Below are 26,877 nucleotides of genomic sequence, written 5' to 3'. Positions count from 1 at the left end.
TTAGTGCCACAGTCTTTAACCCCATCTGCCCCCCAGAGAATGCAAAAGCCAACCAGTCCCAGGTCCCCTAAGAAAGAAAGCTCTAAGAGTGACCACAGATACAAATGACCAGTGTATCTTCTTAAAGGGAAGAAGCAGCTGAGTCAGAGCATGTCTGTCCATCTTGATCAAGCCAAACATGGGCAGAGAGGTGCACACTGAGATGAGTTGTCCCCAAGGGCTCTCCAGGATGGCACTATTGAGAGGTGGCAGCAACCTTCAGAGGTGGGGCCTAGTATGAGGTCTTAGGTCGGCAGGGCATACCCTCCAAAGGGAACACAGGACCTCCAGTTACACCCATGCTTTCCTTGCTTCCTGGAGGCACAGGACCAGCAGCCTGCTCTACCAACCCTCACCATGATATGCTGCCGTCTAAGACAACAGGACTGACCGTGGGCTGAAGCATATAAAAATGCATGCCACATAAACCCTCTTTTCCTTTTACAATTTACTTTATGTGTGGATGTGCAAATGGAATGGATGTCATACATGTCTGGTGACAGAGACCAAAGACACTGGATGCCCTGGCGTTAGAGCACCAGGCAGTCACGTGCCATCCCATGTGGATGCTGGAGAATAGAATTCAGGTCCTCTGAAGAGAAGGGAAAAGCACTCTTAAGTCTGAGCCATCTCTCCAGCCCCAATGGGTATTTTGTTACAGTAACAGACACTAACAGCTGGTAACACTAAAGTCACCCTGATTGGCTGTTAATTCTCAACAGGTCTAGATGATATTTACTGTGACCACAGCACAGTTTGATGTGCAATCTAAAACTGTCTGCCATAAACCGGTAATTTTCGAATTATTCTATTCCTGGTTTCAAGAGCTACTGTCCCTTCTCCTAGGTGGCATGCCCAGTAAGGCAACATTCATGATTGGTTTCATGATCTCCCAAGCAAGTGTGATGATGTCACTAGTATGTAACCTCGATGCCAGCAGATCAGGCAGCGAGTCAGTAACAGCAGAAGCTGTGTGCCCAGATTCCTCCACTTCAGAGAAGGAAGATAAGAAAGGTCCCCTTTGGGCACAAAGGTACCCAGTGGCTCTAAGATAGCCATACAGCAACAAGCAATCCTTCCAAAGTGTCAGGAACAGTCTGTGGCCTCCTTAACCACCAACAGTATTCACTAGCAGGGATTCTTGGATTTGCTTTCTCAAGACACCTCCCCTGGAGAGAAACTCAAGCAAAGGCCTATGGGAAGAAGAACCTGACGTTCCTGCCTCAGACTTTTGGTGACAGGAGGGCACAAGTGTCTGGATGGTCTGGAGACAGTTGGAATGAACCTGAGTGAGAAGAGGAGGGAAGAGCAAGAGTGAAGGGTCCCTTAGCAGATGGTGATGTGGCACAGGGACTATCTAGACGGTCAGAACGGAGGCGGCTCAGGTGGGTGAGCCACAAGGAGAGAAGCCTGCAGAGCTGGGTCACTTGAGCAGGCATGACCATCTGCCGGGAGGGAGACCCCCAGTTTCCAACTCACAGGAGGAACATCACCAACTGTTGGTTTGGGTGTGTGCACACATCACAGACACCATCAACTGTGATTTCCATGTGTGCACCCAGCACGACAAGTGGTCCAGGCCTATCTGTGCAATCACGTCCGCTGTCCAGGACAAAGAGTCTAATCTATCTTTGGTCTTTGGATGTAGGATCAGTTTCTTCAACTTTCTGCATTTCATAACAATCTTCCTTTTTCTTTTAAATGTAACCTCAACAACCAGAGTGCAATGTAAAAACCACAAGGCCGCTGATATTGTTTTTATATCATATAAAACACCACCAGCCCACGTGCTTTCTGTCAGGCAATGCATGGGTCAGGAATAATTGTCTTTAAAGGTTAGCACACAAGTGTAAAGCTGAGTGAGATACAGTAAAGACAAGGGTCATATATTAAGGAAAGAGGCCTACGCCAGCATCTTAAATACAAATTAAATCTCCAACAACAGAACAGAATTTAATATAAAAACTAATAGTGAAGCAAATGATTTTAAAATGAAACGGTTCTTAAAAGGACAGAGAACGCATGGTCTGGAAACTAAGCCTAGTGATGGGTGTCCTATAGCAAATGACAGACATGCAATTCAAAGACAATGGTCCTCATCTTTAAAAACAAACAAACAAACAAACAACAACAAAGCCTCCTCCATTTGAGACAAGTCCCTACAGTATTAAAAACACGCTCTGAGCTAACTGACGGGCCCCCACCCAGTCCAGCACTGAGAAGCTGCCCCCTGCCCTCCTCTTCTCTCCAAAAGACAGGTCCACACAGGTCACATGGAAGGAGCCTCTCTTAACCGTTCAGTGGCTCTGTGAGGGCTCCAGCCCTGGTGGTGTTCTCAGGTTTTCTCAGCTGGTTCTCCTGCCGTTTCTCATACAGCATGAGGCCAAAGTCAAATAGGAACATCAGGCTCGCCATAAAGCCAAACACCTAAGGAAGAAAAGAGGGTGAGATGAGGAAGTGCAGGTTATAATCACATGTGCCTGAGAGTTCACATCCATTCTACCTTATAACTCCTTTCTAAAAAAAAAGTTTTAATTTTACCTATGTATATGTGTTTGTGGGAGTGAATGTCACATGTATGTGGGTTCTTTTGTAGGCCTAAAGAGACCACAGCGTCCCCTGGAGATGGGAAAGAGCCATCTGATGTGGGTGGTAGGAACCGAACTCTGATCCTCTAAAAGAGCAACAAGTCTTCTAATTGCTGAGCCATCCCTCCAACCCCATACTTACTATTCTTTAACAGAATGTAAAAGTCATTGAAAGAGGAAAGTAACAAAAGAAAAATTTTCAGGGGCTGGAGAGATGGCTCAGTGGTTAAGAGAGCACTGTCTACTCTTCCAGAGGACCCAGGTTCAATTCCCAGCACCTACATGGCAGCTCACAAGTGTCTGTAACTCCAGGTCCAGGGAATCTGACACCTTTACACACATGCAGGCAAAATACCAATGTACATAAAATAAAAATAAATCATTTCAAAAAAGGAAAGAAAAATATTTGGACTACAGGTACTACTCAAAGTCCCCCAAGATACAGATGCCAGTTCTGGTGTTGTGTGGTGTCAGGTCCAGAACCCAGTGCTACTGCATACCAAGCGAGTACTCTCTCACAAAGTGGCAGACCCAGCCCCAGGCTTAGTTAGGTGCTGCCACTAACAGGAGAGATGGCAGCCCAAGAGAGATCTAGATCCCTGCTCCTCTATCTCCATAGCTACCAGAGAAGTCCCCAATCCCACCTCCTCTACCTGACTGACACCCCCAAGCCATAGTCACTGTAAGATAGCATGAGTCACCTTGGCACACTACCTCCTCTGGAAACTTAGGACAGGAGTTCCCTTCATTCCCAACTAACTTCCGATTGCAGGAGACTAGTCCCTGCAATGGTTATTTAAGAACCAGATTTCCCATCCCTGCTTCCCAGCTGAACTCCAATGCATGGTGGATAAGCTGACTCCAAACACACTTTCCATGTGGCAGGAAGGAGGGAGGGTTTCTAACCACCAAGAGGTCACCTGTCACTTAGAGGCCCCTAACTGATGCAGACTGCTTCCACCTCAACCAGCAGCTACAATCCACTACAAGAGACACTAAAACCCCCTATTAGCCTAGGAGATCATAAGGCTGATGTGAAGGCCGAACTTCAAGCCAGGTACCTCCCTCCCTTCCTAGTTGCTCTGTTTTGAACCCTCTCCTGAAGAAGAAGAAGAAGAAGAAGGAGGAGGAGGAGGAGGAGGAGGAGGAGGAGGAGGAGGAAGAAGAAGAAGAAGAAGAAGAAGAAGAAGAAGAAGAAGAAGAAGAAGAAGAAGAAGAAGAGGAGATGCCAGGAGGGGTCCACCCGAAAGGTCTCAGATACTAGGGTCCAAGGTAATACAGAGGTGGGTTATTGTGAGTTATGAGTGCCATGGAAAGATGGGGGCTCTGAGAAGAGCGGAGTCCTACAAGGCAGAGAGAGTGTGGGTACCTCGCTATAGGTTTTAGAAGGCGAAGTTCTATGCCATGTGGGTGAATAACAATCCACAGAATGTGCTTAGTCCATCAGTCTCTTACTCATGTGTAGCAGGGAGAGAGGAAGGGGAGCACTGTATGGCCTTGAGGATGTGGGAAAGTAGGAGGAAGTGCTCCAAGAACACACCTCGGGCCCAGACTGGCAGGTGTTACCCATATGGCATCTATTAAAAAAGACCAAACATGTACTGGTCCTGACCCTTCTGAATGGGTCACATCCAAGGCAGCTGGCACAGTAAGGGATATCTTAAAATAGTATCCAAATTTGGGCCCCCTGCCTCTATACAAACTGGCAATGGCCCTGCACACATATCTAAAGTCAGACAGGGAGCCTGCCAAGCTCTCCACACAACCTGGACGTCACATATCCTGGACAGGCCTCCGTCATCACGTAGAGCAGAGATGAACGGCCTTCTGCAGAAGCGTCATACTAACAGTCCAGGGTGAAGTGTCTGGAGCAGCTAGCTTCCTGCCCACTGCTCATGCTCAGCACCTTGAGCTCCTCATGGCCCACGTCCTTTTGCAACTGGCATACGTTAGGCTCCTGTTAGATGACCCTGCCTTCCCCACACCCCAAGTGGTTACACCCACGCTCTTGCCCACCTGGCAGTTCTAAGGCACACTGCTACCAAGCCTTCCTTTGACCCACTGTCTCTCCCAATCCACTTGAGGAACTAATTCTACTTGAAAATCCTCACCTCTGAGCCCCCTACCCCTTCTGGCCCTTCTCGCCCCAACTGCTGCTGAATCATTGGGCCTTAGCTCTTGTTCATTTTCCCGGTTAAAGCGGCTCACAGGCCACAAAAGCAAATACCCTGTGTTAAAACCAGACATCAACCCAACTCTTGGCTCCACCCCTGAGGAATACCTCTCACAAGTCCCTCACATCTAGTCCTCTGACCTCCTGGAGGACCTCAAACTCTTATTCAAAAATCAACCAGACGAGGCCATTTCCTCCCCTAGCCTCACCTGCCTCTGTAACACAGGAAAGATTCCTCAAACTCTCCTCACTGAGCTCTGGTGACCAGCCACACTGCCCATAGTGCTGTCCCTGACATTTCAGCTCACCGCTGCTTACAGGAGAACTTGGTAAACTTCACTAGATGAAACTGTGTTCTCTTTATGTGTCCTTGGCACCCTGGCCTACTCTCACAGACAACGTGCACCTCCCCTTCCTGCACACTCTTTTTGCTCCCCATGCCTGTGAAGTCTCCACTAAACAGGTACTTCTTTTATTCCTGCCCCAGTGCTGACCCAGGGATATCCACTCCGGCTCCAGACGCTGCTCTTCTGATAGAAGACCTCAGATACATATATCCAAAACATGTCTTAATCTTCCAAACTTACAGCTCAAGAGCCCCATCGTCAGGTCCATCTACCACAGTCCTTCTTTGGTGGCCATGTATCCCTCTGCTTTCAGACAAGCCTTTCAAGGGGGCACCAAGGCGGGACATCTAGATCCCTCATTGTGCAAGCTCACCACAACTCTCAACATCTCACTGGCTGCAAGTAAGACAGCCGCTCCTTCTACCAAGTCTCCTCTCCCCCCTGGGCTGCATATCTCCCTCTTATCTCCTGGCTCTGAGGCTGGCTGAGCTATACTGTCAGGGATACCCAAAGCCACACAGCTGTCTCTTTCTAAATCTGCCTCAAGATGAGAAATCCATCTAGCCATTAAGAAGGTCCCCCTTGCCAGGCATGGTGGATGACACATGCCTTTAATCCCAGCACTTGGGAGGCAGAGGCGGGTGGATCTCTGTGAGTTTGAGGTGACTACATGGGCTACCAAAGAAACCCTGTCTTGGGGGGAAAAAAACCAACAATAACAACACACCCACACATACACACACACACACACCCACACACACAATCCCTCCCTTTATTCCACAGACACATCAACACTTCCTATTCTCTCAAGAGGTCTCAACCCTACTACCTATATCTGACAGAGCAGGACAGACAGACTCCGGGTAACATCTCGATCCCCTGTGCCCCACCCCTCCCACCTGTCCTATAAAGCCATGTCTTTACTCACAAAAGGCTGGAGAGGCTACATCTTGGACCTGCTATTTTAAGATCTGGCCACTTTAGGAGTCCAGGTAGCATGGAAGGGATCTAGACAAGCCCAAATTGGCCTTGAAGTGTGGTCATACTTCTGTATGTCCTACAAATCCCACATTCCTCGAGTGGAGCCATATTTTATCTTACAGCATCCTACCCTGAAACTTGTAAAAGGAAGGCAACCCCCTGTTCCCCATCTTTTCAGTGGATTCCAAATCAGGTCTATGGTGAGGCCAGCATTACTAGCTGCAATGTCGCAGCCTCTGCTACATCTAACATCGACACAGGAGTCTATGTGGGGTGTCAATCAATGAGACTAAGGCAGTAGATAAATGAGATTCCACAAAATGGTATCAAACACATGATTATTAGCAACGGTTTCACTGACCCACAGATGTGATAAGGGAAATGTGACTTATAAGCCAGGCTAGGTGAAGACAGATAGAGTTATTCATATCAAAACAAAAACTCCATTTAAAAAAAAACAACACTACTAGGTTAAATTACCTAAAATCCATTTTCCAGTTACTTGCCACACTGTAGTAACACAGTGTTACTTCCTCTTCCTTAAATCACTTCCCCGTTGTATTATTCTAACAGATGACTAAACATTCTGAGAATCTGTCAAGAGACAAAAGACCATGCTTCAAATTTAGCTTCCTCACCAGCAACACCATTGAGGAAGTGAGACCAAAACAGGAAGGAAGCAGCACCAAGTCTCTGGCACCTCCAGCCTGCCTCCTCCATGACTGTGCTCTGTGTGGGGGAGGAGTGTGGAGGGGGGGGGGCGGGGGGCTTCCTAGGTAGCTGGCCTCAGACTCAACCTCTGCCTGAGTTTCTAAAACGCTAGGCCTGAAGGCAGGACCACAGCTGGCTTACACTTCCTCCCACCACGCCCACCGGCCCTCTCTGCTGGTGATGTCTCTGGCTTCCTTCCTCTCCTCAGCTCCTCCAATCTAAAGGACACACTGTTTCAGCTCACCACAGCAAAGTGAGCTTGGCATTATTCATGTCCCCAGCAGAGCAAGACAGACTAATTTATAACTCACTACCATAGCCAGTAGCCAGGCGGTCCCCTTTTGGAGTCTGCTGTGGCTTGATTGTATCTGTCTGTCCCCTTACCAACCAGGCTGGCAAGGCACCATCTGTAACTCTCTCAATGCTTTCTTTTTAGAGATTTTACTTCTTTTTCTTTTCTGTGTCTGAGTATTTTGCCTGCATGGATGTCTGTGTACCATATGGGTAGCTATAGGGAACAGTAGTTCCAGGGCTAAGATAATAGCTCACTCAATTAAATTCTTGCCTCGCAAGCATGAGCACCTGAATTCAGTCTCCTCAAACCTGAATTTTAAAAAGGGGGCCATCGCCTGGTGGCACACACCTTTATTCCCAGCACTTGAGAAATAGAAACAGGCAGATCTCTGAGTTCAAGGCCAGCCTGGGCTACAGAGTAACCTCCAAGACAGCCAGAGCTACACAAAGAATCTTTGTCTTGAAAACCCCAAAATAAATTAATTAATTAATTAAAGTAAAAAAGGGGGCCAGCAAGATGGCTCCATGGATAAACGTGCCTGATGCTCTAAGCCTGACGACCTAAGTGCGAGCCCACATAAAGACACCAGGAGAGAACTGACTCCCAAGGTCTTCTGACCACCACATGTATGTTATGGCACACACACACTTCAAAAGCTAAATGTTGTGATACATATTTGTAATCCCAATACTGAGGAGGCAGAGAAAGATAGATTGGCAGCGCCTGCTGGCCAGCCAGCCTAATCTACTTGGCCAATTCCCAGTGAGAAACTGTCTCCAAAAACAAGGCTGTGGGCTGGAGAGACAGCTCTAGTTAAGAGGATATGCTGCTCTTGCAAAGGCCCCAAGTTCAGGTCTCAGCACCATGTGATGAGGCTGACAACCTCCTCTAACTCTGGCTCCCAGGGATCTGACTCCTCGGGCCTAAGGGCACCTGCACACACATGTACACACCCACACAGAGACTTAACATTTTTTTAAATATTAAAAAAAAAAAAAATGCCAGGCGGGGTGGCACACACCTTTAATCCCAGCACTCGGGAGGCAGAGCCAGTTGGATCTCTGTGAGTTCGAGGACAGCCTGGTCTACAGAGTGAGTTCCAGGAAAGGCACAAAGCTACACAAAGAAACCCTGTCTTGAAAAACCAAAAAAAAAAAAAAAGCAAAAAAAAAAAAACAAAACAAAACTAAAAACAAACCCACCCACATTGTCCTCTGACCTACACACACACACACCACCCGAGGGCCTCCTAATGTATCAATAGCTGATAGCTCCTCCAGCTGAAAGTCCCTTGTTTACAAAGCACTGGAGCTGCGGACTTGCAGGTCTGTCGGCCTTGCCAGTCACTCACACTGCCACACTGCTACCAGTCAGTACAACCCACTACCTTTCATTCACAATTCTGACCTGAAAAGCTACAAAACTCAGCTTTCCTGATTTGCTTGGCTCAAAATTCACACAAAGACTAGTCTTCACTTACAGATATTCGTGTGTTTCTCTTCATAAATATTAAAACTGGATTATAGAGTTCTGCCCCAGGCCTTCTAAAGGTGTTAGATAATACAGAACATACAAGTACTACCTTTCTAAAATCTACAATAATACAAATTAAAAAGAACAAAAAACAAAAACTTGGAGCCAGGTATGGGAGCACACGCCTTTAATCTCAGCCACTCAGGAAGCAAAGGCCTGCGCATCTCAGAGTTTGAGGTCAATCTGGTCTATAGAATGAGTTCCAGGACAGCCACGGCTACACAAAGAAACACAGTCTTCAAAAACAAACAAACAAAAAACCCCACAACACTTGGCCCAAAGGATTCCAATGAAATTAGCTCTTCCCTCAACCGCTCTCCTTTGTCAAGGCGTCCGTCCCACAGCGGCAGGATTTGGGACAGGCAAGTGAGTGAGAAGGATTAACAGTGACTATGGAGAAGGAAATGGGAGAGAACTGTCAGACTCCTCCACCAGAAGAACTGTCACTGTACTAATTTCAAGAATGACTATGCTGGGCATGGTGGTGCACACCTTTAATCTCAGCACTCAGATGGTAGAGGCTAGCAGATCTCTGAGTTTGAGGCCAGCCTGGTCCACACAGTGTGTTCCAGGACAGCCAGGGCTATATAGAGAGACCCTGTCTCAAAAAAAAAAAAAAAAAAAAAACCTAAAAATGGACTAACTTCCCCAAAAATTATTTCTGCCTAGCACAAAGTCTTGATTAGGCTTTAAAGATACGTGTAGCCTGCTAAAGACTGCTCCAGATGGCCTTAGCAGCATATACGCCTGGCATCACAGCACTCAGGAGGCTGAGGCAAGAGACTTCTGAGTTTGAGACCAAAAATAAATAGTGAGTTCAGGGCTAGCCTAGACTATAGAGCAAGACTCTTATCTCAAAATCCAAGACATAATTCTCGGGTTTGTAGCTCAGAGGTAGAATACTTGCCTAGCATATATAAGGTCCTAAATTCAAAATTCAATCCCCGGTATTGCAACAAACAAACAAGAAAAGGAGGGGAGGGGAAGGGAGGGGAGGGGAGGGGAAGGGAGGGGAGGGGAGGGGAAGAGAGAGAGAGAGAGAGAGAGAGAGAGAGAGAGAGAGAGAGAGAGAGAAGCAAAGCAAAACAAAATCTAAAAGAAGTAATCTAGAAGACTAAAGCACAGACAAGCTTCTGTTGCTCACTCCAACACTCCATCCCAACGTGCCTGGCTAACCCCCAAGCCTTTTCTCTAGAGTGCCTCTGCACCTAATGCATTACTAAAGGGCAAAACCCGTGTCTGATGACAAAGGCCATCCTGCCATTTGCATTAGCAGACACTTGTTTCTATGCAGTGTAAAGGAAACTTTGTAACAAAACTCAGTCGAATTGCAGGCAGGTTCCTAGGTTCTGAAGACTACGGAATTGGTTACTTCTAGGTCTTCTAGTCAGTATTACATTAGAAGAAAAATTAGCCCGCCTGTGTGTGTGTGTGGGGGGGGGGGGCAGCCTGAAGATCTGAGTTCAGGTCCCAGAGTCCCAGAATCCATCAAAAAGTCAGACACCGTATCAAAAGCACATCCCAGAACACCTACAGGAAATGGGAAGTGGAAACTGGACATTCCAAGAAGCTAATGGGGCCAGGTGAGCTGACTCATTCCATTGATACCAGCACTTAGATCTCCATGAGTTCTAGGCCAGCCAGGGCTACACAGTGAGACCTATCTCAGAAGGAGGGCTGGAAACTAGTGAGCTGGTTGGCTACAGTGAAAAGACCATCTCAAACAAGGAAAAAAGAAGGACCAACCTGAAGCTCATCCCTTACCTCCACACAGGCCATGGCATACAGGTGCCTACCCCACACAAACACACACATCATGAATATAAACAAATAAGTAAAAATTATTACTCATATATAACTTATCAAGAACTTTCTAAATTCACTATTTCTAAGGAAACAAACATAAGTAAGGTTAAAAATGCAAAGTACTTACAATTGCAGCAATTTCAGGTGATGTCCCAGTATGAGTAGAAACAAAAATGATAGACGCCAATAGAAACACACACCCTGTTCCCAGGGTGATGTAAAAATCCTGCACATGTAGAGAAACCAAGAACACAACAGGTTAGAAAAGCAGACACAAAGTTTAACATTTTTAATTTCAAAAACCCTTGAAGGACTTACATTTTCTTGGTGCAACCCAAATTTAAACATGCTAGCCAGGCACCTTTTCAACAAGCCTGCATGCAAACACTATCCACTTTAAGTTGAAGAAAATAGTACATTATAAAAACTTTTTTTGAGGGTTGGGGATTTAGCTCAGTGGTAGAGAGCTTGCCTAGCAAGTGCAAGGCCCTGGGTTTGATCCTCAGCTTGTGGGGGGAGGGGATTGAGCCAGAGCCAGGGTCTCACCATGTAGCCCTGGCTACTCTGTCTGTAACTCAGTATGTGAACCAGGTTGGTCTTGAACTCACAGAGCTCTAACCACTTGCCTCTGCTTCCTGAGTGCTAGGTGCATATGCCACCATACCTAGCCCATTTTCATTTATGAATAGGTTTTTCTTTTCTTTTTTTGGTGTTACTAGGGGTGACCTATGGCCTTGTGAATGCTAGGCAAACACTGCCACTGAGTTAAACTTTTTTTTAAAGACTTATTTATTTATTTATTTATTTATTTATTTATTTATTTATTATGTATACAATTTCCTGTCTGCATGTATTCCTGCAGGCCAGAAGAGAGCACCAGATCTCATTACAGATGGTTGTGAGCCACCATGGTTGCTGGGAATTGAACTCAGGACCTCTGGAAGAGCAGCCAGTGCTCTTAACCTCTGAGCCATCTCTCCAGCCTGAGCTAAACGTTTGGTTAGTGGTTTTATGCTAATTTCTCACAAATTCTCATGTAGCCCAGATTAGCCATTAACTTGTGATCCTCCTGCCTCCACCTTCCAAATGCTGGGACTACCATGCCTACCTAGGACAAACATCTTGATAAAAAAAATGCACTATTGAGGCTGGAAAGCTGTCTCTCCAGCCTCCTATTTTTTAAAAAGAAAGATTCAGTGTTCAATTAAACATAGCTTCTAAAGGCAGACTACCTCAGTTCAAATCCAAGCTATACCACTTTCTAATCACCTAACTTCTTGTTTCTTTTTATTTGTTTCTTTTTTTGTTCGTTTCTTGTTGTTGTTTCTTCAAGAAAAGGTTTCTCTGTGTAGTCCTGGCTGGCCTGGAACTCACAGATCCGCCTGCCTCTACCTCCCAAGTGCTGGGATTAAAGGTGTGAGCCACCACTGCCTGGCTTCCTATTTGTTTCTTATTGTTAGTGTTGGGGGGAAGGAGGGGGCGGGGCATGTCATTGCCTGTGTGTGGCAGCCAGAGGGCGACCTTGTGGATTAAGTTCTCTCTAGAACTTGACTGCTGGGATTACAGACATGTAAAACTACACCAATTCATAAAGCTCAGGCTTCACTGCAAACCAAGTTAAGTATTCTACCAACTCAATTATATCCCTGTCAGTTGGGGGAGGGGGAGGTGTTGTTGTTTTGTGTGTATATGTGTGTGTATGTTGAGGCAGAGGTAGATGTCTTTCCCAGATGTTCACCTAATATCAAGGCAGCATCTCTAACTGGAACACAGCTCGCAGACTTGGCTAGTCCAGTCTGTCTCCAGCACTGGTATCCAGTATCCAGCACTGGGGGAAAAGATGTGGTCATGTGTGGGTGCTGAGGACTCATATCCCTGTACTAATATCTGTGAAGTGTTTTACCTGCTGAGCCATCTTCCCAGCCCCATTTCCCGACCTTTTTAAGACAACAGATTCCTACAGAATAAAATTGTGAAGAACAAAAAGGAATACAGTTTAAATAGTTCTGTAAGGTAATGGTAAGCCACGAGCCATGTGGCAAAGTATAGATTAATAGAAATGGGTTAATTTAAGATAGAAGAAGTAGATAACAAAAAACCTGCCACGGCCATACAGTTTGTAAACAATATAAGTTTCTGTGTGTTTACTTAGTTGGGTCTGAGCGTCTATGGGATTGGCGGTTGAGAGAGATTTGACCTGACTGTGGGCCAGGCAGGAAAACTCCAACTACAAATGGTGCCCAACGTGGGGCAAGAGTTTCTACCTAAAACCTGAGAAAAAAAGATTCTAAAACAGAGCTAAAAACAGTTCATAGTTGTCTCTCTCAAGTTAGCGGCAGCCTGCCGGTTTCAGCTACTATGGCGGGTTCCTGGCGTGTGTGTCTGACCTGCAGTGTGGCGGGAATGAGGAGTCTACAAGTGGCACTTTACTCTGCTGCGTGGTAAATTTAGCCTTTGCTAGTTTAAAAAAAAAAAAAAAAAAGTTTCTGGGCTACACGCTGCTTTGGTAGAACTGCTTCTGATAGTTGATGGTACACGTAGCTCCAGACCCAGAGCTGGCGGTAAACTGAACCACCGCCATGTTGGGAAGCTGAGGTGGGCGGAGCCAGCAGCCACAGCAGCTTTTCAGTCTTACAAAGATGGATATTACACAGAGAATCTGGTTTATGTTGTCTTTGGGATTTTTAACTACAGAAAAAGATTTGATTGTAAAAGTTGTTGAGTTAAACAAATAGGTAAATTTTAAAGGTACCTTGACTTCAAAATTTGGATATAAGGATATGTTGCTTTTTGTTTCCACAGAAAGCCAGAGGCTATGGATTTGTTCCAGATTAAGATACATCAGGTTTGATCAGCCAAGACCACCTGAAAGGTCTCCAATGACACCATGGCCCAGATGATCCGACATCCAGAATGGTTTCAAGGCAACTGGCTCAGAGGTTCACCCTCACGGGCTACTCCATAATCCTAAAATTTTCTTTGTGTCCCCATAAGATACAGCGCCCTCTTCCAGCAGGAAGTAGTAAGAAAAACTACGCCCAAATTCCCAGCTGGCTTTGGAGATGGAATTGTCTCACTTCTTCTCTAAACCCAAGCACATTGTTTTAAAAAAAGGTTAGGAGATTCTTGTGTCCCAAATCAGAAGAGCCCTCTGATGTGGGACAGAAAAAAAAAAAAAAACAGTATTTTTATTTAAAGCAGGTTGATTACAAATGCAATCTCTTTCTAAAGAAAAGGGGATATGATATAGATATAATAAGATGAAAGGGTAGATTAAGGAACTTACTTCTAAAGAGCAACAACTTGTTTAAAATGTTTTACATTGGTATAGATTTTAGTCTATTGATACAAACTTAAAGTTAATTTTGTTATACTGTGTGCATATTTCTACTTGTGTTTAAGGTATTATGTTTGTATAGCTCATTTAAAATTGTAATGGATAATTAAAAATAGATTAATAATTAATCATCTATGATAATCATACTTGTAGCCATGTTAGTTAAGTCTTCTAGGTATAGAGATATTTCAGATAGATAGGTAATCTTCAAATACTTCAAAGATCTTCAGAATATGGCATTTAAAATATTTTTAAAATTTAGACTTTCTGGACAGTGAGATGTGTCTGCTCCTGGCAACACCGATCTACTTCAGAGAGGAGGATGGGCATTGAAGACACTTCATATGGAGTTTATCTTGGCAAAATATAGCCATTTGGGCAAGAAACTGTTCTTGCCTGGACTGCTTGATTGACTGGACATGCAGGACCCATAGAAAGGTGACCACTAAACTTTGCCTGACAAAATGGTCCTTTAGGTTCCTGCTTCGCAGAGGAAACTGCCAGACATTCTACAGGACACTGAGAGAAGTGTCCGAGAGACTCTAGCCCTATAGACTGAAGACAAATGCCCCAACTTTACAGAAGGTAAGGGGGGGGATACTGCCAGCCACCACCATGACAAGGAAGATGTAAGGTAATGGTAAGCCATGGGCCACGTGGCAAAGTATAGATTAATAGAAATGGGTTAATTTAAGATAGAAGAAGTAGATAACAAGAAACCTGCCACTGCCATACAGTTTGTAAGCAATATAAGTTTCTGTGTGTTTACTTGGTTGGGTCTGAGCGTCTATGGGCCTGGCGGGTGAGTGAGATTTGTCCTGACTGTGGGCCAGGCAGGAAAACTCTAACTACATAGTTCTCCAGCACCACGAAGACAGAAAAAAGCATATTAAGCATATGATCAATTCCTGACCTTATGCCAACTTCTCATCAATTTAGAATATAGGAATCATATGGCTTTCTTTTTACACTGCTCTCTCCTGTTAATGGTTAAAAATATAATAATCTTTTTCATCCTTGCCTGGAGATGTCAACTCTTTAATTATGTCAATCCTGACAACACATTCTCTACCAGCGACTACTGACAACCCAAACACTGCCTAAGAAATCAAATGTGCAAGTGTTCCCTAAATAAATGAATATAAAGGGGTAAATGAATTATTTCACCTGTCAGCCATCAAATCTAAATTATATTCAAGCACCATGGGTCAGCAGATTGCCACTAGAAAGCTAAGCACCTCTAATGTGAAAATGAAGCTTTCCCAGCATTATAAGGAAAATATATTTTTTCCTTTTCTTCTCTTTTCTTTCTTTTGTTTTGTTTGTTTGTTTTAGAAAGTCTCTCTACAAAGCTGTCCTAGTTGGTTGGTTGGTTTTAGATATTTGTTTTAGATAGAGTCTCTCTACAAAGCTGTCCTGGAACTCACTGTGTAGACCAGGCTGACCTCAAACTCACAGAGATCTACCTGCTGAGATTAAAGATGTGTGCCACCATACCCAACCTAGGAAACATCTTAACAGTGAACCAACAAATACATTCTTTCTTTAAATTAATTAATCTATCTATCTATCTATTTATTTATTGTTGTGAACTAGAGAGATAGCTCAGCAGTCTCTTCTCCCCTGGAAATAGGACAGTGTGAACTGCCATGTGGGTACTGGTCTATCAGAAGAGCAGCTACTGCTCCCAACCACTAAGCCATCCCTCCAGCCCCAAATACCTTCTTTATTTACCTAAAGACACCCTTTTATATATATATATAAAATTAAATGAAAGCAAAATACAGACAGAATTGCATGTTGCTTTGTTTAAAAGCGTGTAGTGTCCATGTTATTTATCAGTATGTCCAGTACACAGTATAATGTCTGCAAAGAAGTAGGCACACAACTCCTAACTAGAGAGTCAATGAGTGACACTCTAAAATGTAAGAAATAAAAAGTGACAAAAATCAAACTTCTAAGAAATGTTTAGGTAAGGCATGATAGCCCAAGTCTATAATGCCAGCACTCAGGATGCTGAGGCAGGAGGATCATAAGTTCAAGGCTAGTCTGGGCTAGTGAGACCCTGTCTGGTTTTTTTTTTTTAAGGCTTATTTATTATGCATACAGTGTTCTGTTTGCATGTATGACTGCAGGCCAGAAGAGGGCACTAGATCTTATTACAGATGGTTGTGAGGCACCATGTGGATGCTGGGAATTGAACTCAGGACCTCTGGAAGAACAGTCAGTGCTCTTAACCTCTGAGCCACTCTCCAGCCCCATGAGACCCTGTCTTAAAGAACAACAAAAAGTCTAACATGAATTATGGGAAGCCACCAATCACACACATCACTGGTGATTTCTCGCTCTCATTCTAGACTCATCTCCCATCTCCATCTTTGAAGTGGAGCCCGAGTTGCTAGGGTACAGAATGCTAAACACGGACAGTGCTCTTCCCAGAGCTTCACTCTGAAACATGACTACTGTAGCAATAAGCAGGTGTGACGACAAGCCAAAGTGCCTGACCAGGGGCCAAGTTTTCCCCACTTACCGATGATTTGACTTTTCCAGCATCAACTCTGTCATACACTGGTGTGCAGTACACAACCAGCAGGAGGAGGCTCAGGAGAAAGGCGCTACAGCTCACAAATTCAAAGAAGTACAAGCCTCCACACAGCGTGCACTCGAACACAATCTCTTCACAGATGAAGGCCAGCAGGGACAGCAGCTACAGAAGGAAACCATGTGACCTCAGTGAGTCAGGTAACCCATGACATTCAAAACTACATGGACGCTGTGCCTGGTGGCACATGCCTATAAACCCAGACACTTGGGAAGCTGACGCAGGAAGATCAAAAGTTCAAGGCCAGCCTTGCCAAGACAGTGAGGCCATCCCCTTCTAAAAAAAATTAAACTCACTATCTGTTTAGTCAAATATTTGTAAAGTAGAGACAGGGCAAACAAGATTAGCCAACAAACTTGATCAACAGAATTTACAGTCTGCATACACTAGTTACCTAATGTGTGTCAAACACAGAGACTCATAAATGAGAGCATTGTAACAGCCACAAAAGAGGACTTCCAGGAGAGAAGGCTGAGTGCCACCACACTCAGCAAATCTTTATATACACATTTTTTAAAAATTTATTTATTATGCATAGTGTTCTGCCTACATGTTTTGCCTGCAGGCCAGAGGAGGGCACCAGATCTCATTATAGATTGTTGTGAGCCACCATGTGGTTGCTGGAAATTGAACTCAGGATCTTTGGAAGAACAGCCAATGCTCTTAACTGCTTAGCCACCTCTCCAGCACCCCCCCCCCTTTTTTTTAATGTGCTGTAATGAAGGAATCAGTGAGAGAGTTAGGCAGAGGTATAGTTGAAGGCAAATGGTGAGACTAGTCTAGAGTTCAGGGGAAGTGTGGCTGCACAGAGAGTGAGCGAGAGACAGAGACAGAGACAGAGAGAGAAGTCAGCATTTGGGAGGTCAAGAATCAAGAGTTCAAGGACAGCTCCGGCCTATAAGAGACTCTGTCTCAAAAAACAAGTTATATATCCAAAAAGGAAAAAAGCCCTGTGAAAGGCTGTTCAACTCCCAAAAGGGTTTGCAACCCACAGGTTGAGAACAACTGTTCTAAGGGAAACTTCCCACCTCACAACTAAAAAGATTTTACGCCAGAACAAAAACAGACATCTTTGCTCTGGTTTCCTGAAGTTAACCAGACATAAAGTTGTTGTGTAATATTTTGATTGTGTTCTGACAAATAAAGCTCGCCTGAAGTCAGAGAGTAGAGCGAGCCACTAGCTGATCATAGAGGTTTGGAGGACTGTAGACAGGGAGGAGATAGGAAGTAGTAAGACAGGGCAGAGAGAGGATCTTGGCCTTTTTGGACAGAGGAACAGTAGAGATAGGAAGCAACTGGCAGCTGCTCCGTTTCTCTGATCTTTCAGGTTCTTACACAGATACTTGACTCCCAATTTTTTGTTGTTTTTTTTGTTTTTCGAGACAGGGTTTCTCTGTAGCTTTGGAGCCTGTCCTGGACTAGCTCTGTAGACCAGGCTGGCCTCAAACTCACAGAGATCCACCCGCCTCTGCCTCCCAAGTGCTGGGATTACAGGCGTGCACCACCACCGCCCGGCTGACTCCTGATTTTTTATTGATAAAGATTAATTAGATTAACACTTCATAAAGTAGACACCCCATCACGAACAATGTTGATGGAATCATTCCCTACCGTTACATCACAGAATATAGAGTGACACACTGAGACAAATCACACCTAACTGTTTCCTTAACCTCCTGTGCTGGTAGCAAGAGTATGAAATTTCAGGATGAGAGTCCAATGAATTCTAATGTCTAAGGTTCTACTTGCTGTATTTGTATATGTTAAGTTTATCCAAGTTTAAGAGTCTAGGAAATATCTGAAAAACATACCTACATGGGAGTGGAGAGATGTCTCAGAGTTAAGAGCACAGACTGCTCTTTCAGAGGACCCAGGTTCAATTCCCAGCACCGATACTGAGGCTCACAACTGTCTGTAACTCCAGTTCCAGGGGATCCAACACCCCCTTCTGGCTGCCCTGAGTACCAAACATGCAAAAAGTACAGATATATATGCAAACAAAAAACTCATATACATAAAATAAAAATACACCGATGTGTATAAAAGTCAGTTGAAGCCAGGTTAGTGAGCACTCCTGTAATCTCAGCACCTGAGAAGCAGAGGCAGGAAGATCAAGAGTTCAAGGTAATTCTTGGCTAGAGTTCTAAGCCAGATGACTGAGAAAACTTTTAATTGAGGATTCTGTTTGGCTGCTCTTGACATACTCCTGTGAGAGCTGCAAGACAATGACGCCTGACCTGCAGCACAGGGTGCCTGTCTGGAAAGAGGGCAGGACTGCTCCCCAGAAGCAGAGGGTCCAGGCCACCAGCAGCCCTGCTCTATGTACTTACAAGAGGCATTCTTACTGACAAGAGGCAGGCTCTGCCTGGCCATCCTAGAAGAATGATGGGGTTCAACAGCCAGGCTAAACACTTTCCAGTTCTGATCTCTCAAGGCCAAGAACTTAACACCACACACACTACGTCACTATGAAACTCTCCTCTCTCAACAGTTCTTTTATAATCACCCTCAGCATTATTCCCTCTTTAGAACCAAGTGTGCTTTAATATTCTGCAACAATGGGTATGTGTATGAGCATGCAATGACAGAGCAACAAAAACAATAAGCATCAGTGCTTGATACCACACAACTGAGCAGTCCTCGTGGAAGTTGAGAAATGTTCAGGGAAATGCCCAGAGTAGCTAGAGAAGGATGGATGAACACACAGGACTCAATCCAGGGTTGAGACACACACAAGTAGGAGAGGACATTTCCAGTTGGAGGAGAAAGGACAGACTCATGAGGGCAAGAACTTGCCCAGTGAGTCCAGAGGGGTACTGACCTAACTAGATGGGAATGGCAAGAAATTTGAAAGGAGTGGGTGTGGCTATATGATGAGAAATACAGGACTCTGGGATTAAGGGAGTTCCCCAGTTCGAGAGTGGGAGAACAACTGGCTGGTGGTGGCTCAGGCCTTTAGTCCCAGCAGGGGCAGAGGCAGGCAAATCTCTGTGAGCTCAAGGCCAGCCTGGTCTACAAAGCCAGTGCAGGACAGCCAGGGCTGTTACACAGAGAAATCCTGTCTTGAAAAACAAACAACAAACAAACAAAAAAGGGCAGGAGGTAAAGGGGCTGAAGAGCACAGGATAAGTGAGTCAGGGTGTGCTGGTCTGGGTTTGTTTTTAAAATACAAAGGGAAACCTGGAAAGCAAGTGAAAACATCCCAAACAATTTACCCAACAGTGATGCCTACGAGTGAGTCTGATGGGGATGTTTCATTTTATTTTAATCATATTTTAGTTGTTTGTTTTGGTAAACAGATACCTTCTGTATTAAATAAAGAAAAAGAATGTGCTCAATAAGAGAAGGAAGAATTTCAAGAAATAGTGGTCACCAGCATTTCACAAGTGGTCAGAGGCAGGAAGCGAGTCCCCTATACCGCAAAGACACAAATTCAATTCAAGGCTTCTCGCCGTTCTCTTGGTAAACACATCCATTACAAACAGCAAGCACTTATACTAGAGACCCAATGCAGCCAGCTCTCTAAGCCTATCTACCTGGGTATGACTAAGGAAACAGCATTCAGAGCAGGGATCATCAGAACAGTTTCCCATCTGGGCTTACAGAAGAATCTGAGCTAGTCCTGTACAGTGTAAGTCTGTCCCCTTAAACATCTTTAAAGTGTCTGGCATTAGTTAGAAGGCATCATCCTCTATAAATTACATGTACTTAGAGAAGAGCACATTATTAAAAACAGTTTTAAGAAGCTGGGAAGATGGCTCAATGGTTAACAGCACTTGCTGCTTTTGCAAAGGATCTATCTGAGCTCAATTCCCAGCATCCACACAGGGTGGCCTACAATCACCTGCAACTCCAGACTCATGGGATCTGACATCTCTGACCTCTGCAGGTACCTTCATTCATATGCACTTAGCCTCACAAAACACACACACACACACACACACACACACACACACACAGAGAGAGAGAGAGAGAGAGAGAGAGAGAGAGAGAGAGAGAAAGAATAGAGCTAAAAAGAAAAAAAAATTTAATAACATATAACTGAAGCCAGGCACAGTGGACATGCCTATAATCCCAGCACTCAGAAGACCAAGGTGGGAGGACACTATAAACCTGAGCTACACAGCAAGCCTCAGAATAGCCTGGACTACACTGTGAGATCCTCTCTCAAACAAAACAAAAGCTGGACATGGTAGTACACCCTACATTCCCAGGGCTTGGGAGATAGAAGAAGAAGGATCCTGAGCTCAGGGACCCACCTTCAGCTATTTTCTGAATTAAGGTCAATCATTTAAACAGGGCTACATGAGACCCTGTCTCAAAACAAGAAAAACCATAAAGGCTGTGCAATTACGAAGACCTAAGTTTGATTCCCTAGAATCCACATTAATAAAAAAAGGGAAAAAAAGCTGCAAGTTGAATGTGAACAACTATAATCCCAGCACTCAGGAGGCACAGGCAGAATTTGAGACTGTTTTTCAGTTACATGGGGAATTCAAGGCCAGTGAGGGCTACACAAGACTTCGCCACCAAAAAAAAAAAAAAAAAAGAGGAAAAGGGGGTGCAGCTGCACCACCCGGGACCAGAGCACTGGGGATTAGAAACAAGGCAGCCAGTACAGCCTAATCAGCAAACTTCAAGTTCCAGAAGAGACCCGTCTGTCTCCTTGAGGCAGACACCCAGCACTGACTTCTGCCTTCCACACACACAGCACATGTGGGCACACACACAAACCAATATAGTTCACGTAGCTCACAACCACCTGTAAGTCTAGTTCCAAAGGACCTGGCACTTTCTTTTTGCTTCTGGAGACATCAGGGATTCACATGCAGGAAAAACATAAAAATTAAATAAATTCTAAAAAAATATTAATTCATTTTGGATAGCGATTCAGTTTCATAGTATGATGCTGGCAACAGAAAATGTTTTTCTTTTTTTCTTTTTTTGGTTTTTCGAGACAGGGTTTCTCTGTGTGGCTTTGTGCTGACCTCGAACTCACAGAGATCCGCCTGGCTCTGCCTCCCGAGTGCTGGGATTAAAGGCGTGCACCACCACCGCCTGGCTCAGAAAATGTTTTTCAATCATATGTGTAATCTAGAAAAAGATGATATGAATCCATTTTAAAAACCTTTCAGACTGTGGGGACAACATGATGGTTCAAAGTCAAAACACTTGCTGTACAAACTTGCTGAGTTGAGTTCAATCCTAGAACCCACAGAAAGGTGAAGAGAACTGAGTCCACAGAGCTGTCCTCTGACCTCCACACACATGCCATAGCATGCACACCCATTCACACATATCATGTAAACAATGACCTCCACACACATGTCATAGCATACACACCCATCTACATATCATGTACACAAATACACACAATAAATTTAAAACTTAATTGATAGACTGGTTCATGTAGTCATTTAAACATTAAAACTCAAATGAATTCATCATCAAACATTTAAAAAATAACAAAATAAGAACATAAGGACAAATCTACAAACAGAATAAACCAAAAGTCCAGTTGCATAAAATTTAAGATTCTAGCCCAGTGGTGGTGGTACACATCTTTAGTCTCAGCACTCAGGAACCAGGCAGATCTCTGTGAGTTCAAGGCCAGCCTGGACTACAGAGCTAGTACCAAGACAGCCAAGGCTATATAGAGAAACCCTGTCTAGGAGGTGGAGGGGGGGCCTGGGGGGAGGGTTCCAGTAGCTCTTGACAACTGTTTCAACACTCATTCATCACTGAGCTCTGGAAAGGTATGAGACAGTGAGACCCACCTTTACATTTCTAGACAAGCCTTTGACAGAATGTAGGTCAAATCTGAGTGACAGACACAGCAGCATAATTCCAAGAGCTAGACAAGCTAACCTCCTGTGCTTGCAAGTTCACCCTGTGCCCCTTGGTATTTAGCTTAGTAACAGCATGTCTGAGCAGCCTGAGAGATCTACAGGAAAGAAGCTAGAGGTGACGCAGGCCCGCCTCTCATGGCTCTGAGGGGAGAATCCCCCAAGTCCACTCTTTCACCGTGGCTTCTTTCCTCTTTGCAATCTCAGAATCTGTTAAGATTTATGGACCCAGAATAACAAATCACACACATACATTCTGAATACATTTCTCAGGGTTTAGAGGTTCTTTGTTAACACACTGCGCCTCCTGTTCCAGTGTCTCCACACCCTGTTTTCTTATCAGAGCTCTGCAATTCTATTAGACTTGAAATCAACTGAAGACACCGAGAATGTCGAAATATAAGGTGAAGAAAGTTTTGCCTACAGCTCTCATCTTGGATGAATTTTTTATGGACCTCATATATAACTTTCTTAGGACTTTTGGAATAACTCTGTAGTATATTTTCATTGTTAATAGGTAAGACATTATTAAAACAGAAAAAACAGGAACAAAAAGGCAACCATAAAAATGAAAAAGTAGCTGAGCAGCGGTGGCACACGCCTTTAATCCTAGCACTCAGTAGGCAGAGCCAGGCAGATCTTTGAGTTCAAGGCCAACCTGGGCTACAGAGTGAGTTCCAGGAAAGGCACAAAGCTACACAGAGAAACAAACAACAACAACAACAACAACAACAACAAGAGTGTTTAAAGTTATGTGTTAAAGAAAGCATGCCTGGAACATTACAATTACCCATAACGAATGAATTTAACAGAAACAGTGTTTTGTTCTGTCCCCATTTCCTTAGGAATGATGGCAAATAGCTAACAACCTTCTCAAGGCAAACTGACCTCTGTGGTCCAACTTTAAAGTTCAGGCAAAACTTCTGGTTGGGTCCCTTCTGAAGATAAAGAACTAAGGCCTGCTGAGTTAATAAAGTAATGAGAACTTTTACTTTGGCTTTAGCATTTCTTATTAGAAAGAAAAATAAAAGCAACTGAAAATAAGAGATTTAATGGACAGCAGACTCAGGGATGATTTCCTTGGAGCAGCGAGACTGCTTCGGTAGTACAGTAATTTCTCTGTCCAAAAAGTCTCATTAGAAACATGTGTTTTCCTGCAGAGAAGCACAGCAGGTATCTAGAAAATGTGTGAGGACTACATAGAGGAAGAGCAAAAGAAAGTGAATCTGGATCTCTGGGAATAGCTCAGTTGGTAGAGTGCTTGCCTAGCACACACAAGGTTCTGGGTTCAATTCTCATCACCACATAGACTGCAGAGCACACCTGTCATCCCAGCACTGAGAAGTAGAGGCAGGAAGATCAGAAGTTCAGGATCATCCTCTACAATACAGGAATGAGTGTGAAGCTAATCTGTACTACTAAGACCCTATGAAGAAAGTGTGGGACAGATGGAGTGGAAAGAGGGAAAAAGCAGGGAGGGAAAGAGGGAGAGAGGGGGAGGGAGACAGGGAAAGAGGGTGAGGGAGAGGGGAAGGAGAGAAGGGGAGGTGGAGGGAGGGAGGGAGGGGAGCAAAACCACACCCATCCGTGTAAAAGGAACTGGTTCTGTAAAGGAGCAATGCCAGGAGGGAACCCGGGCTCCTAGGAACCTAAAGGTGCCCACTGTGGCCATTCCAGGAGGGCACGGAGGGACACACAGGACCAGATCCTCCAGGGCTGCACACACCATTTTATCTAACTTGTCTCCACATGGTTTCCTCCTCTCCCCAGCTTCTTTCCCTCTCGCAACTAAAAGCAGTGCCAGTTTTCTAACCGCTGTTTTTCTACTCCAGGAAAGTAGGTCAGCTGTGTTCCAAGAATGCTAAGTTCTGGTTATCAGAGTTTTAAGAATTTCAAATCTTCCCAAGGAAACCCATGGGCTGGTTTTTTGTTTGTTTGTTTGTCAAAAATGGTTCAGAAAACAAAGCAAAAACCATAAACATTCCAAACTGTCTAGTTTTTCCTAGAATTGTCTTCTTGAAAAAAGTAATATCCATTGGCAGCTGAGTTAGGACCCTGAAACGCCACATCAGTTAGATGTGTATCAGTTAGATCATAATTTAAATATCAAAGATGTCTGTATGTTCACACCTCGGCTTAACTGCCAAAAATAAAGAGAAGTAATCTAGTTCTGTCCCCGGCACACGTGAACCAGAAAAGATGTCCTTTTGACTCTCTACCTCGAACCCACTGTGCAAGTTAAACCCAAACCCAAATTGTCCGACAAGTTAAACTGGGCTAGCACCCGGAAAACCGCAAAAGCCAAAAAAGATAAACAGAAAGCACTTGGTTGTCTAAAACACAAGCTCTCACGGAGACAATGAAAGAGTGTTAGCTGAGAGAAGGGAGAGGAGGTTTCGGTGGATGGGGGAGATGAACGAGGGCCGGGCCACGGGAAGGAGGCGGACGGCAACGCCCCCTTCCCTACTGGAAAGGGAAGGAACTGCGGTGTGGAAACGGCTGCTTCGGGAACGACGAGGCCGAGCAGCAGCTCGAGGCACCCTCCCTAGCCCACAGTTCCCCGCCCTGGTCCGGGCCCTGGCCCTGACCCGACCCCCGACCCACTGCCCGCTCGCCCGCCGCCGCTGTTGACCTCACCAGCTGCGAGCCTTTGAGAATGCGATGAGACGGTGGGAGCCGGCCCAGGGAGAAGCAGGCGGCCAGGCCGCTGCGCGCGCCCCTACCGGCACCCGGGGCCTCCTCGGTAGTGGGACTATACACCGCTCGGTTCTCCATCGCCGGCTAAAGGTCGCCCGCTTAGCAAAAGTCTCCGCGGCGCAGCAGGGGGCGTCACTTCCTGGGGCTCCGCCCCCGCTTCCGGTCAACTCCGCCCCCGTCACGCCTTTGTCACGCCCCTCCGCTCGCCACGCCCCAGCCCGTAAAGTCCCTTTGTTCGCCACGCCCCCTCCACCTTTCCGGCTCTTTTAACTCTTAAAGTGCTAGTAATTGACAGTTGCATGTTTTCTGTGGACTTTGGTTGGTTTGGTTTGGGTGGGGTTTTTTTAAATTACATTTATTTTTTAATCTACCTACCTAGTGAGGGGCGCCGTGTGGAAGTCAGAAGACTGTTCAGGGAGTCAGCTCTCCTACCCTTTGAGTGGGACTGAATCATCATTAGGAGTGGCGGCTGGTGCCTTTAGCTACCCAGCCATCTCCCCGCCCTGACTTTTATTTTGGTTTCGGTCTGATTTTTTTTTTTTTTTTTTTTTTTTTTTTGAAACAAGATCTCATCTGCCCAGACTAGCCTAGAACTCGTAGTAGCTCCTGGAACTGGTACCAATCCTCCAACCTTGATCTCTGTAGTGCTGGGATTACAGGCATGCACCCCTACATGCTCAACCTGTTTTGTTTTTTAAAGGTGCCAGGGTTCGAACTCAGGGCCTTCTGTATGCTAAAACCACACACCCCTGTTGATGCACCCCCAACCTCCTCCCAATGGAGTTTTGATTTATTTCTCACTTCCCACTGTTTTTGGATATTTGTTCACTGTGTGATGCTGTGATTGGTGTAATAAAAAGCTAACCGGCCAATAGCTAGGCAGGAGGTATAGGTGGGACTTCCCAGGAGAGAAATGAAGAGGAGGGGAATCTAGGCATACTAGAGAAGCAGGGAAGGCAATACAGAAAGAGGTTAATTTATGTGATAAGAGCTAGTTAAAAACAAGCAAGCCTAAGCTAAGGCTAAGCTGGCAGGACAGAGAAAGACTTGCTACATCCCATACTCGTCCATTTTTCAGATAGTCATCTTTTCTTTCATTCATAGGGGGTGGTGCACATGTGTATGAAGGTGCAGGCTCACATGTGTGTGAGTGTGGAGATCAGAAGTCAACCTTTGGTATTAAGTTTATTGCCATATGCCAACCAAAGACACAAAATCCTTCCTGGCAGGACACTAAGCAGAATAATGAAAGTTCCAAACGACAATTAATAAACAGATTAATCAGAATATCAGATATTGATAAATAACATGAAGATACTGACCATGCCAACCTATAATGATTCAATTTTAGATTTTAACTTAATGACAGTATGGAATCCATACATATTCAGCAGAAACCACTCTTTGGACCTGGAAGCTGGCTCTTTTCAATAAATTATGTGAGACAGTCAACTATTATTTTAAAAATTTGGATTTATTACTTAAAATTTTTCCAAACATATGCTAATGTGGCTGTGTTTGGGGCGGCTAAACAAATATACTATATTTAACAGGGTTAGACACATTTGCAACTGTTGATAATTTTTATGAAACAAATCATTCTATCAGTCAACAGACTGCTGAACTGACCAGACAATTCTCAAAAGAAAGATAAATGGCCAATGAGTACTTGAAAAAGTGTTCAACATTCTTCACCGTCAGGAAAATGCAAATTAAGACTGCTGTGAGAGCCCAGTCAGAATGAGCATTATCAAGAAAGCAATGTCATGAAGGACCAGGAAAGACAAAACTGTTCTCTGCTATCAAGAGTACGAATGTAATGTGAACGTGTTCATCACTATGGAAATCAGGTGGGGGTTCCTGACACTAGAACTCCATTCTACCACGTACACCATTCCTGGGTATACACAAAAGCCTCTAAG

General features: G+C 44.7%; 1 protein-coding gene across 1 annotated transcript; it reads right to left on the bottom strand.

Moving 5' to 3' along the window:
* Nucleotides 1-656: 656 nt before the first annotated feature.
* On the bottom strand, nucleotides 657-25,097 carry Cmtm6 (CKLF like MARVEL transmembrane domain containing 6). The gene is made up of 4 exons (XM_036192742.1): nucleotides 24,896-25,097; nucleotides 16,341-16,517; nucleotides 10,601-10,699; nucleotides 657-2,466 (listed from the first exon to the last, which is right to left on the bottom strand). The coding sequence occupies exons 1-4, from the start codon at nucleotides 25,031-25,033 to the stop codon at nucleotides 2,329-2,331; spliced, it is 552 nt and encodes a 183-aa protein (XP_036048635.1). The 5' UTR covers nucleotides 25,034-25,097; the 3' UTR covers nucleotides 657-2,328.
* Between the last annotated feature and the right edge of the window lie 1,780 nt (nucleotides 25,098-26,877).

The sequence above is a fragment of the Onychomys torridus genome, chromosome 7 (genome assembly GCF_903995425.1).
Source record: "Onychomys torridus chromosome 7, mOncTor1.1, whole genome shotgun sequence".
Classification (NCBI taxonomy): domain Eukaryota; kingdom Metazoa; phylum Chordata; class Mammalia; order Rodentia; family Cricetidae; genus Onychomys; species Onychomys torridus.
This window is presented reverse-complemented; position numbering and strand designations above follow the sequence as displayed.

What these genes read in the sequence shown, in the direction of transcription:
- Cmtm6 (XM_036192742.1), bottom strand. Translation starts at nt 25,033, where the DNA reads ATGGAGAACCGAGCGGTGTATAGTCCCACTACCGAGGAGGCCCCGGGT. An exon ending in TTCTCAAAGGCTCGCAGCTG is followed by an intron (nt 16,518 to 24,895) that starts GTGAGGTCAACA and finishes TTCCTTCTGTAG; the next exon opens with CTGCTGTCCCTGCTGGCCTT. An exon ending in CACCTGAAATTGCTGCAATT is followed by an intron (nt 2,467 to 10,600) that starts GTAAGTACTTTG and finishes TTTCTTCCTTAG; the next exon opens with GTGTTTGGCTTTATGGCGAG.